At 39.2% G+C, this 13,290-nt stretch overlaps 1 protein-coding gene across 6 annotated transcripts; it reads left to right on the forward strand.

The window, feature by feature from the left end:
* Positions 1-4,618: 4,618 nt before the first annotated feature.
* LOC120106930 (ABC transporter G family member 36-like) lies at positions 4,619-11,466 on the forward strand. 6 transcript variants are annotated; one of them, XM_039120027.1, is made up of 24 exons: positions 4,619-4,979; positions 5,062-5,182; positions 5,279-5,367; positions 5,455-5,539; positions 5,668-5,827; positions 5,942-6,018; positions 6,113-6,166; positions 6,243-6,333; positions 6,443-6,744; positions 6,858-7,139; positions 7,225-7,541; positions 7,671-7,831; positions 7,966-8,069; positions 8,155-8,311; positions 8,422-8,537; positions 8,614-8,751; positions 8,856-9,188; positions 9,277-9,567; positions 9,665-9,748; positions 9,832-9,965; positions 10,045-10,272; positions 10,371-10,542; positions 10,659-10,913; positions 10,996-11,466. In XM_039120027.1, the coding sequence occupies exons 1-24, from the start codon at positions 4,654-4,656 to the stop codon at positions 11,251-11,253; spliced, it is 4,335 nt and encodes a 1,444-aa protein (XP_038975955.1). In that variant the 5' UTR covers positions 4,619-4,653; the 3' UTR covers positions 11,254-11,466. The 6 variants fall into 6 exon arrangements, with proteins under 6 accessions (XP_038975955.1, XP_038975954.1, XP_038975957.1 ...); XM_039120026.1 differs by having other exon boundaries at positions 8,422-8,529; positions 8,600-8,751; XM_039120029.1 differs by having other exon boundaries at positions 8,422-8,524; positions 8,622-8,751.
* Positions 11,467-13,290: the final 1,824 nt, after the last annotated feature.

Here is a 13,290-nt window from a genome sequence, read left to right on the forward strand (position 1 = left end):
AGTTGATCAACCAAAGATTTGGCATATTCAATGTATTCTACACAGCCTTTGTTAGTCTGAGACAGAGTCTGGAGTTGCCGCCGAATATGAGCAATCCGAGATCTTGACTGAGATGAAAACCGTGCTGCAAGAGCACTCCATACCTGTTTGGAAGTATCTAAACCATAGACTGTGGAAATCAGCTTCTTGGAAAGAGAAGATAAGAACTAACTTAGTAAACATTGGTCCTTCTTATGCCAAACAACATAAGCCGGATTTGGGGAGCCATCTGCAAGAACTACAGGAGGACATGCTTCAGAACCATCCACAATTCCCAGTAGATCATGGCTTCGAAGTACCGGCAAGAACTGAGATCTCCAAATGAGGTAGTTGGAGCCATCTAGTTTCACAGATATGAGCTATGCAATATTGGGTATAACAAATGGTAGTGAGGTCTCTCTGGAGGAGAAAGAAGAAATGGTTTCAGAAGTGGCCATTTATGCGAATTTTGGAAGCTATCCCAAGGATCAAGCGTGAGCTTAAGAGCTCTGATACCATGTAAGAAAACTAAAAAGAATGGATAACTGGTTTGGACAACTTACCAAACCATACACTGTTCATGCTTCTATTTATAGAGTTTCAGTGAGAGAATTACAAAGTTTCAGAGAGAGGGAGAAAGGGCAGTTACACGTAATCGTTTATAACAATCTTTAGTTATAACAGACTGTAGTTACTACAACAGAAATAACAAGAGGCTCGTGGGAAGAACTCTGAAGCAGCTGAGTTGACCATACCATTGGAAAGTTTAAACTGATAGCTGGGAGAAGAAAAGCTAACGGCTACTCAGCGGCTGGGAGAGAAGAAGCAGATGAGCTAACATACAAGAACTCTGACTTGTTTCAGTAAGCGGACAATTTGATGCTTCTTTAAGTTTGGCTCATAATGTCACAACTTATGCCTCTTAACACCTGATTATATACTACAATCAATGCAGAAGGAACAAAGCATTAATCGGGGATCTCAGCACCCTTCCAGCAGGTTCAAGCAATCTATATTTTCCAACTGAGTACTCACAATCCTTTCTTGTTCAGTCTGTGGCTTGCCTGTGGAAACAGCGCTCGCAATACCCCCATAAAATGTGTGAAACTTGATCTACATAACCACGAACATCTTGATGATAGGAACTATGTTTTGGGATTTAGGCTCTAGAAGGTAATCCGGTGAACAATTTTAGAGGGGTTAATTTCACCCTCTTGATGCTCAAATTGTCTAGTTTAATTAGATGGCTACTCTGACCAGTATCGCAACTGCAGGAAGAATAAACAGGATCTGTTCCACGCCATGGGTTCGATGTATAAAGCTGTTTTATTTGTTGGGGTAGAGAATTCTCTATCCATTCAACCAGTTGTGGCTATTGAACGAACAGTGTTTTACAGAGAAAAGGCATATATGTTCCCGTAGTATATGTCCTGTTTGGGTGTGAGTGGAAGGCTTCCAAGTTCTTCTGGACCTTATTTTTCACATACTTCACACTCCTATACTACAAATTTTATGGGATGATGGTGGTCACCTTGAGTCCCAATTTACAATTTAGTGCATTATTCTTCATCATCTTCTATAATATATCGAATCTTTTTGCTGGCTTGTCAATCCCTCATATGGTAAGTCTTTCAGAGCCCCATGTTTTCTCTCAATTCTTGATAGGAAGATCAATGCAACATCCATGCAACGACTCCTGGCCACTCATTCATGGAGAATTCCAGAATGGTGGAAATGGTATTATTGGGCATGCCCAGTCTCTCGGAGCTTATATGGACTGCTTGTCTCCAAATTTGGAGATTTGACGGACAATCTCGAATCCGGCAAGACTTGTGGCCTGGATTCTTGGATGACTACTATTGGGTACTGGCCTCAGATGTAATCATCGGGTTTGGGTTGCTCTTTGCATTCACATTTGCCATCTCCATGAAGTATCCCAACTTCCAGAGGCGATAAAAAAAGATAAATCTTCTCCAAGAAACAGCTCTTTCTTTTTGCCCCAACTTCAAATAAAAGACAGGAAGACGGTTCTCAATGTTATCCTTGGCCATGATCCATCCCTAAACCCTATACTACTGTACTTCTAGTCATATTATACTGGTTGGAAAGAGCGATGGCGAAGTCTAAAACCACTAATAGAAAGTTTGTAATGCAGTAGACGATGATCATGAAAAAAAAATTAGTGCACAATTGAAAGATTGTGATGCAACAGTCAAAAAAATTGTCGACATTGCCTTGTCCATGATCCATAAACTATAATATTAAATAGGCAATGCAGGATTCGAATCAAGCAATAAGATTCTTAAAATCCAGTAAGCAAGGATGAACTAATTCTTCAATCACAAACGGATATTCTCGCCTAATCGAAAGATTATGATCCAAAAAAGCGAGAGAAACCAAGCGTCACAGATTGATTAAAAGAGGAAGAAATCAAGAAGCAAAGAATTGGGAGAAGCCAAGACCGTACCTTCGGTTGATGCCCATCGTCGCTGTGAAATGGATCTCTGATTTCTTTCCATCTCCGGTGGTGCCATTAGCGAGGTCGCCACAGCACACCACCAAGGCCACAATCGTCCCCCTCTGGACGCTGTTTTCTCAAACAGGAAGGAAGCCTCGCGTGTCGGAGACTTGAGGGCACCGCGCTAAAGTGAATGTTAATGGAAAAATTATTACTAGGTCGCTGTTTGTAGAGAAACTCCAATATAAAATTTTACTATAGAATAAATTGATCAAATAATTTAATTATGGGGGTTTTTTTTTTGGCATGAATATCCATCTAACATTTTAAATTTACGAAAATACTCTCTTAAAACTTATATTTATTTTTATATCATCATAAAACACTACTTTTATACAAATATTTTTAATATAACAGTTATTTTAACACGATTAATAAAAACCATATTTATTTTAATTAAAAATATAATAAAATTTTGAAATTACTTTTTATGTTTCTTTTTGCACATCTACTCATTAAGAATATTTTAGTTATTTTAATTTAAAACTATTAATTTTTTAACGGCGTTAAATGATGTAGGTACATTTGCAAAAATAAAAATAAAAAAAGAGTAAAACAGCAAAATAAGTGTTTTATGAGGATATATATGTGAATATCAATTTTAAAAAGATATTCATACAAAATTTGATATTTAGAAAGATATTTATGAAAAAACTATTTAATTATTTAGGATCAGTCTAGCATCCTTGCTTTCTTTTCCGGGTGCCACTCCAATACGGAATCCTTCTTGGGCATTTTAAAATAAAAATAGAAAAATAAAAGCAATATCAAATTAGAAAATTCATATATTCTTCATATGGAATAAGTTTAGAAAAAATTACAGTAGATTTCTAAATAAAAAATAGAATTTTTTTTTTAAAAAAAATAACTTTAAGGTCTCTAAATGCAAAATTAATCATTAACATCCCTTAAGTCACAAATTTATATAAATTGGAAATTTCTGTCCCACGCTGGAAGATGTTTGGCATATTCTTATCCATAACCCTCTTGCTTGAAACATCTGAAATTCTTTATCAAATAGAATTCAAATACTGCTTATCTTCGGCTCTATTTCATCCTTGTTGGAGATCATTTCAATCCAGGATACTACAGGGATCATGCAAAGGTTGCTCTATTTTGCTCATATTTACTAGTTGGATGTTGTGGAATGCGAGAGATCTTCCGTCTTCCTCTCAATTGTATACCAAATACAGGGAAGCCAAAAAATAATCTTTGAATCACAAATCAGTGGCATTGGATTTGGGTGGATTGAAGGTGAGTCATTCCTTCGTACAAAAAATACGGCCCCCATCCTTCTAGAAGGTCCGATGCGCTATTTGTGTACATATTTTAATGCTTGATAGCAAAGGAAAGTAATAAATATAAATCCATCAACTTATTTCTTTATATATATTTAGTATTCCTCCCAAAATAGAGTATAGAAAGTAACGGAGTTTAAAAAGAAACAGTTGTTCATAAAGAAAGTAGCTCAATGCTTCCTGCATGGTAGTTGGTCGAAACAAACGAGCGTCATACCATTTATGCTTTCGTAGTAATACATATCCAAACCTTCTGCTTCAAACATGCGGTGGGCTGGGTCATAGGCCTTTCTAGAAGATCAAGACGGGCTGGTATGAAATATACTATTATAGTATGCGATGAATATTTCATTATTATGGCATGATACTATAAGAATGACAGGAGAAAATCTCGACGTGTTTCTTCAAATATGTTGATATCTTTACATTTTCGTATGACAGCCAGTTGTATATTGCTGATCACTTATTTATCCCATCAATCTGGAAAGAATGATGGCTGCTCCGAACTCAAAGAAGCAAAGAATTTATATAGGCACAATTAAGTGTTGGTCACAGATTGCTTAAAAGAGGCCCGGTCCATTTGTGCTTTCAGAGTAATATATGGCATGATACTAAAAAGAGACAGGAGAAAATTAAAGCTCGACGTGTTTCTTCAAATATTTTGGTATCTTTGCACGACAACCAGTTGTATATTGATGTTCATCACTTATCAATCCCATCAATCTGGAAATTATGAAATCCCTCCCATCCATTTAGAAGCTCTTCTCTTTCATTCTTTCTTCAGGTCTCGGTTTTTCTTTTCTGGCTGGCTGGAAGGAGATGGCTTCACTGGATGCCGGTGATGCATTCAGAGCCGGGAGTTTGCGGCGGAACAATTCGATTTGGAGGAGCCGAGACGACATCTTTTCACGGTCTTCGCAGGAAGAAGATGATGAGGCGGCCCTGAAGTGGGCTGCTCTCGAGAAACTGCCGACCTACGACCGACTGAGGAGGGGCATACTGACTCTAACCGAGGGAGAGCACAAAGAAATCGACATCCAGAGCCTTGGGGTGCAGGAGAGGAAGACATTGCTGGAGAGACTCGTTAGAGTTGCAGAGAAGGACAACGAAAAGTTCTTGTTGAAGCTAAGGGATCGCATCGACAGGTGAGAACTCGGTAGCCTTATGTTTCGCATCAGCTGGATCCCCAAAAGGCTGCTAATCCTGCTTCTTACTCTTCTTTTCCAGAGTTGGAATTGAACTTCCTACCATTGAGGTGCGTTATGAGAACCTCAACATCCAAGCAGAGATTCATGTGGGCAACAGAGGATTGCCGACGATCTGGAATTCCACCATAAACGTACTCGAGGTACAATGCAAATCTCAAGTGTTCCCGTCAAAACAGCAGTACGGAATACCACTGTGCTCATAACTTCCTTCTGCGTTTGGTATCCTTCTGAACCAGGCTCTTGCCAATAAATTCCACATATTACCAAGCAGGAAGAGATCATTGCCGATCCTTCATGATGCCAGTGGAATCATCAAGCCTCGCAGGTAAGAGAGCTTTTTTCTTTTTCTTTTTTTTGACTCATATGAAAGTGAGATGCATTGTTCTCTCTGTCTTTTTCTTCAACATTTCAGGATGACTTTGCTCTTAGGTCCCCCGGGCTCAGGAAAGACCACATTGTTGTTGGCCTTAGCTGGAAAGCTGGATTCGGATCTGAAGGTCAAAATCATCCATTTTCCATCCATTTTCTTTAGTTTCAAAACATAAATCCCCCATCCTCCTCTTTGATAATTTGGAACTAGCATAAAAGTTGCAATTTTGCTTACTATCCATGCAAAAGTAAACAGGTTTCAGGGAGAGTAACTTACAATGGTCATGGAATGGATGAGTTTGTTCCTCAAAGAACAGCTGCTTATATCGGTCAACATGATCTTCATATAGGTGAGATGACAGTTCGTGAAACCTTAGCTTTCTCTGCAAGGTGTCAGGGAGTAGGAGCTCGTTACGGTAAGAATCACCTCATCAAAATTAAAGCACAGAATTAGTCCACTGATTTGTTCTTTTGTGTGTGTGTGTGTGTGTGTGACCGCAAATAAATCATCTCCATTTGACACCATACAGAAATGTTAGCCGAGCTATCAAGAAGGGAGAAGGAAGCTAATATCATGCCAGATCCTGATATCGACGTTTTCATGAAGGCAAGACACAAAATTTTAGATAGAATTCCTCTTCTAAAATCCTCAACCGCAGCCAGCTCCAATCTGAAATTTTCCTTGCTTTTCACTCATGCAGGCAGCTACCACCGGCGGACAAGAAACCTCTGTTGTCACAGACTATATGTTGAAGGTACATTCTCCGCATTTCAATTATATACAAAGGAATGCTGATAGAATGAAATGAATATTTTCTTTATATTATGCAGATCTTAGGATTGGAAATCTGTGCTGACACTATGGTGGGAGATGAAATGCGGAGAGGTATCTCTGGTGGCCAAAGGAAGCGTGTCACGACAGGTATAGCGATCGATAATACGAACATCTAAGTTCAAAAAATTTTCTGTATGAGGCTTCATAGAATACATGTGCCCTTCTTGTATCTCCAAAATTAAATGGATTGGTATAGGCGAGATGCTTGTCGGACCTGCAAGAGCTCTGTTCATGGATGAGATATCAACTGGTCTGGACAGCTCCACAACTTTCCAGATAGTCAACTCACTCAGGCAGTCCACTCACACTCTTAGCGGGACAGCTCTTATTTCCTTGCTCCAGCCTGCTCCGGAGACATACGAACTTTTCGACGACATTATTCTTCTCTCTGATGGACAAATTGTGTATCAAGGTCCCCGTGAACATGTGCTCGAGTTCTTCGAGTCCATGGGCTTCAAATGCCCGGAAAGGAAGGGTGTTGCAGACTTCTTACAGGAGGTAGGTTAACCAGGAAAATGAATTAATTCATCCAACCATGAGATCAATGCATACTCTGCACTCTTGTTTCACCATCACAAGGATTATAGTTAGTATCTTTTTTGGGTGCGAAGGTGACGTCGAGGAAAGACCAGCAGCAGTATTGGGCACGCCCTGAGGAACATTACCGGTATGTGCCTGTCAGGGAATTTGCAGAGGCCTTTCAGTCTTTCCATGTTGGTCGGGCTATAGGAAATGAGCTTTCCATCCCCTATGACAAGAGCAAGAGCCACCCTGCTGCCCTAACAACATCACAATATGGCGCTTGCAAGATGGAGCTTTTGAAAGCCAACCTTGCAAGAGAACTATTACTGATGAAGCGAAATTCATTTGTCTACGTCTTCCAAGCAACTCGGGTGAGCGACTTGGACTCGTGGCGATTGGCTCAGACTCAACAAATAAGAACCCTATCTTTAAAATCTCGTAAATTTGAAATTTCAGGTGGTAATCATGGCCCTCATCACAATGACAACGTTCCTGCGCACGGAGATGCATCATGGCTCGGTAGCTGATGGGGGAATCTATTTGGGCGCACTTTTTTATGGATTAGTCACGATCATGTTTAATGGGTTCGCGGAGCTTGCTATGACCATTCTGAAGCTTCCTGTCTTCTTCAGGCAAAGAGATTTGCTCTTTTATCCTGCATGGTCTTATACACTTCCAACATGGATTTTGAAGATTCCGATTACATTTATAGAAGTTGGAATCTGGGTGTTCGCAACTTACTATGTTATCGGCTTCGATCCAAATGTAGGAAGGTAATATGGTTGACTCTGGTTCTGTCTGTCTTCCATTAAAAGAAATGACTCTCAGTTTCTTGGGACCTTGTAGCTCAATCCTTACATTCCATGACCTTCAAAATGACTGTGTACTTGTCTCCTTAACAGGCTGTTTAAGCAGTATTTACTGCTCTTAGCGATCAATCAAATGGCATCGGGACTTTTCCGGTTCATTGCCGCACTGAGTAGGAATATGATCGTTGCAAATACCTTTGGAGCCTTTGCGGTGCTTGTTCTTATGCTTCTTGGTGGGTTCATCCTGTCGAGAGGTAATTATGTTCCTATCACTTGATTTCTTCTTTAGGTCATATGCCTTGTCCCGAATGTTCGTTATCTAGTTCTGGTCTCAGTTGCCTGCAATAATGGTTTGCTTACTATAATGCTATCTCTATTCTTTTGATAGAGAATGTGGAGAAATGGTGGATATGGGGTTATTGGATCTCGCCCATGATGTACGCACAGAATGCAATATCGGTGAATGAATTTTTAGGAAAAAGTTGGAGCCATGTAAGGACATCTCTCCTTGATAGGAGAAGGAAAATGCATGATTTGAGGAAAGAATATCTGATATCTGTGTTCGATGTTATTGCAGATTCTTCCTGAATCAAAAGAGTCACTAGGAGTTACCATCTTAAAGTCTCGTGGGATCTTTCCTGAGGCAAAATGGTACTGGATTGGTTTTGGTGCCTTGGTTGGATACATGTTTCTATTCAATGCTCTTTGCACTGTGGTTCTCACCTACATCAAACGTGAGTATAAATCACATGATAACATGTTGTGGAAAAAAAAAATCTTACAAGCTACATGCTGAAGTTATAAGTATGAGAACTCTATTCTGAGCATCGTCTAATGTCCGCAGCATTTGGGAAAGCTCAACCAGGGATACCTGAAGAGACATTAAAAGAAAAGCATGCAAATTTAACTGGTGAAGTATTAGAACCATCATCCACATCCAAAAGTAAGTCTAGTAAATGGGTTTGACATAAGCTAATTTCCTCGCAGCAGGCTTCGTCAATTGTAATTTTCATGCTGTGCAGAAACTGCCGATAAGATTAGGAGGAGCAGGACCTCATCAAGATCCAGAAATGAAGTTCTTAATTCAAATCAGAACAAGAAAGGAATGGTCCTTCCATTTGTACCACTTTCTATGACCTTTGAAAATATAAGATACTACGTGGACATGCCACAGGTAATACCATAGGCAATACATATACCGAACCTTCGAGTAACTATCATGGTGATATACCTAAATCCTGACAAAAAAAAAATTGAAAATTTTCGGCAAACTTGTAGGAAATGAAAGCAGGAGGTGCGACAGAAGACCGATTGGAACTCCTGAAGGGGGTGAGCGGGTCTTTCAGGCCAGGAGTGCTCACAGCTCTAATGGGTGTTAGTGGAGCCGGTAAGACAACACTGATGGATGTGTTGGCTGGAAGAAAAACAGGTGGATATATAGAGGGAAACATTACCATAGCCGGCTACCCGAAGAAGCAAAAAACATTCGCTCGTGAATCAGGATACTGTGAACAAAATGATATCCACTCTCCACAGGTGACAGTCTACGAGTCTCTTGTATTCTCTGCATGGCTACGATTGCCTGCTGAGGTTTATTCTACAACAAAAAAGGTTGGTTAAATGGATGTCGACCTAATCCTTACAATTCCTTTGTCTGTCCATGCATAGAATTAATGACCAATACAACTATTATCCACAGATGTTCATTGAAGAGGTCATGGAGCTCGTAGAGCTGACACCATTAAGAGATGCACTGGTTGGATTACCTGGAGTTAATGGGCTATCGACTGAGCAACGGAAGAGGCTGACGATTGCTGTGGAGCTTGTTGCTAATCCTTCTATAATTTTTATGGACGAACCAACCACCGGACTTGATGCACGGGCTGCAGCAATTGTTATGAGGACTGTGAGGAACACGGTGGACACTGGGAGGACAGTTGTGTGCACCATTCACCAACCTAGCATCGACATATTTGAAGCCTTTGATGAGGTGGGGGAATGTTAAGATTAATTAGCTTTTTATTTGTGTTGGTGCATTTGAAGTACAACGAGGCATAACTTTTGATATATCTTATATTTGCTTGCAGCTATTCTTGATGAAGCAGGGAGGAGAAGAGATATATGTAGGCCCACTGGGGCAACATTCTTGTCATCTTATTAATTATTTTGAGGTGACACACAAAGGAAAGCTTACTTCTTTTTAAGATTCAGCTCCACAAAACAACCAACAATATCTTTTGGTTTATTTATCAAGGGAATTGAAGGTGTCAGTAAGATAAAAGATGGCTATAATCCTGCCACATGGATGCTGGAAATGACTACATTGGTTCAAGAAGAGATGCTAGGGGTTAATTTCCGTGAAGTATACAAAAATTCCAAACTGCATCAGTCAGTAACTTTCGCTTTAGCTTTTTGCCTAATTGAGCAGCCAGCTTGTCCTTATTCATACTTGCATATTTCATTTCAGGAGGAACAAGAATTTGATAAAGGAACTGAGTACACCATCTCCTGGTTCAAGTGATCTTTACTTCCCAACTCGGTATTCGCAGTCCTTCTTCACACAATGTATGGCCAACCTATGGAAACAGCACTCGTCATATTGGAGAAATCCTTCATACACTGCAGTAAGGCTTGTCTTCACGACAACTATAGCCTTACTATTCGGGACTATTTTCTGGAACCTTGGCACCAAAAGGTACATTTTCAGTCAACCTTTCTCCCCGTAAGCTTTTCACTCTTCTATTTTTTTGGTCCAGAATGATTTCAGTGCACATATAACATTTGATGTTACAGGAGTACGCAACAGGATTTGTTTAATGCAATGGGCTCCATGTATGCTGCTGTTCTGTTCATTGGAGTACAGAATGGTTCATCTGTTCAGCCAGTTGTGGCTGTTGAACGAACTGTATTCTATAGAGAGAGAGCAGCCGGAATGTATTCAGCCTTGCCATATGCATTTGGACAAGTAAGTACTCTTACTTCACCTTGTCTATCCTCCTTTCGAGCTTCTTGATCTAGAGGTTCTAAAACCTGAGTTGAATATTTTCATATTTGTCGCTGACCACCATGTCTGATTTGAAGGTTGCAATCGAAATTCCATACATCTTCATCCAGACTTTGATATATGCTGTCATAGTATATGCAATGATTGGGTTTGAATGGACTGCAGCTAAGTTCTTCTGGTATGTGTTCTTCATGTACTTCACATTACTTTACTTCACATTTTACGGAATGATGGCAGTAGGCTTGACACCCAACCACAACATTGCCGCAATAGTTTCCTCTGCCTTCTACGTACTATGGAATCTTTTCTCTGGGTTTATTATTCCACGACCTGTAAGTTCCAACTCTGGGGCCTTGATTCTTGCAAGATCTTTTGCGAAATTATATCCACTGAAGCAGCTTCTTCATTTCACAGAGGATTCCTGTTTGGTGGAGATGGTATTATTGGGCATGCCCTGTTTCATGGACCTTGTATGGTTTGGTTGCTTCTCAGTTTGGAGATGTACAGGATAAGCTCGACATCGGTGTGGCTGTTGATGATTTTGTCGAAAGCTACTTTGGATTCAGACACAGCTTTTTGGGAGTGGTAGCAGCAGTGGTTGTCGCATTCTCCGTGCTATTTGCTTTCCTATTCGGGATCTCAATAAAAATGTTTAATTTTCAGAAAAGATGAAGAAGGTTATCCTACAATCGACCATGATGTTTTGGACAAATACATTCAGATTAGCCTACCATGTCATGCAGACTGGAGTCGCTTGTTTTGAAAAACATTTAGATAAATACTTGTAAGACTTGATCGGCAAAGAAGTAAAAAACTCGAACAGAACGACTCTCAATTTTTCCTGTAGCTTTGTATTTTTTGCCATTTGTCTGCCACAGTTTTTTTTCAGACTTTCTCTAAATGTGTTTGTACAGATGTCTGTACGTGCTAAAATGAGAACTGAAAAATGGTCTGGTGGAATTCCAAAATGCTCACTTCAATGTGTTTTTACAGAAAAAGATAAGATAATTTCCAAATAAATTCAAAATATGGACACCTTACAGCACTTCCGTCACATAACATGAATGCAAAAATAAAGAAAATCATATGAGGAAACCCCAATTCTATTGAAAGTGACAGATGATACTATGACCATGCAAGAAGCAAATATCAATGGGAGGAACCTAAACAAGTCCAAAAGTTGGTAAAGGAGATTGTTGAAATATGAAGGACAGATCAAAAGTGCTTTTTAGCCCATCAAAAGTTTTGTCAAATGGGGCCTAAATTGTTGTTCGTCGAGAAACTCCAACATGAAATTTTACTCTCGAATAAATTGATAAGATAATTTAATTATTTAGGGCCAGTTTAGCACCATTGCCGTTTTTCTGGTGCCAGACCAGAGTACATCATCCTTCTTGGGCTTTGAAAAGAGAAACAGAAAATACAAGCAATATCAAGTTGGCTGTGTATCCCAAATCATATATTCTTCCTACGGGATAAGTTTAGGAAAATTATGTTAGATCCCTAAGTAAAAAACTATTGTTCACAGTTCCTAATTCCCATGTTGATGCAAGGACGGTAAACAAAATAGGAATAATTTTTTTAAGTCACAAATTTATATAAATTGCAAATTTCTGTCCCGAGCTGGAAGGTGTTTAGCCTATTCTTATCCACATCCCCCTTACTTAAAACACTTGAAATTCTTTATCAAATAGAATTCAAATACTGCTTACCTTCAACTATGTTTCATCCTTGTTGGAGATCATTTCAGTCCAAAATACTATGGAGATCATGCAAAGCTTGCCCTATTTTGCTACTATAGCAGATGAATGTCTTCATCCTTTTACTATTTTGTTGGAAATTTGATCGGAATTTGTGTCCTTGGAGATAGAAATAATATGAGTTTTGCTACCATAAGAACAAACAACCATGAAAATCTAGCTACTTGTATTCTTTGAAGCCATGACAGCTGAAAGAGCTGGGAGGGATGAAGAGATGCTGCAGAATGCTATTTCAATATTTGCTATGAAGAGAATGATAATATAGAGTGGGGAGGATTTTTCTTTACGGACTCTTTTTACATATTAATAGATAAAAAATTGGGACTGTTTTCGGTTCACATTTTATAAAGACATAGAACTAAATGGAGAAGAAGAGAATCAATTTCAATATTTGCGATCACCCAGGATATTGAGAAGAATAAAGAAACGATTTCAATAAACATATTGATTTGCATAAATAACAAATTTGGGGTATGCGTGTAAGATCGTGACAATGCTGCTATGATTAATTATATTAATAGAAAGGGATTAATTGCAATCACTCGCGATTTACTCAATATGGTTGTAACGTTTTGGTGGGAGTCATGGGTATATCTGTGGAATTTTAGAATATTGAAATGGTTATTAGGGCCCAAAAAACGAAAAATTTTGTTATAGCGTTATCGTCGAGAAGATGAAGAATTAATTTTTGCTATTTTTTTTAAGGAGAAATTAATGGTTGGTCCATCCTTGGACTGGACTCTAACTTTTAGTTCCTCTTGACCAATTTTATAACAATGACTCCGGCAGCAATGTTTCGCTATTTAACTATTTTCCAAGAGACAAAAATACCCCTCACTGTTCCGCTCTTCCGCTCTTTCCTAGTTTTCAACCCTGAGTTGGACTTTCTATCCCTCGTATCAAGATCATTTGCAACATTCCCCAGAGCTCTTACTCAAGAGCAGAACCA

The sequence above is a fragment of the Phoenix dactylifera genome, unplaced genomic scaffold, assembly GCF_009389715.1.
Source record: "Phoenix dactylifera cultivar Barhee BC4 unplaced genomic scaffold, palm_55x_up_171113_PBpolish2nd_filt_p 000694F, whole genome shotgun sequence".
In the NCBI taxonomy this organism is placed as follows: Eukaryota; Viridiplantae; Streptophyta; class Magnoliopsida; order Arecales; family Arecaceae; genus Phoenix; species Phoenix dactylifera.

Coding starts and splice junctions, on each gene's coding strand:
- LOC120106930 (XM_039120026.1), top strand. CDS start 4,654: ATGGCTTCACTGGATGCCGGTGATGCATTCAGAGCCGGGAGTTTGCGG. Junction 6,019..6,112: donor ATATCGACGTTTTCATGAAG/GCAAGACACAAA, acceptor TCACTCATGCAG/GCAGCTACCACCGGCGGACA. Junction 8,070..8,154: donor TAGGAAAAAGTTGGAGCCAT/GTAAGGACATCT, acceptor ATGTTATTGCAG/ATTCTTCCTGAATCAAAAGA.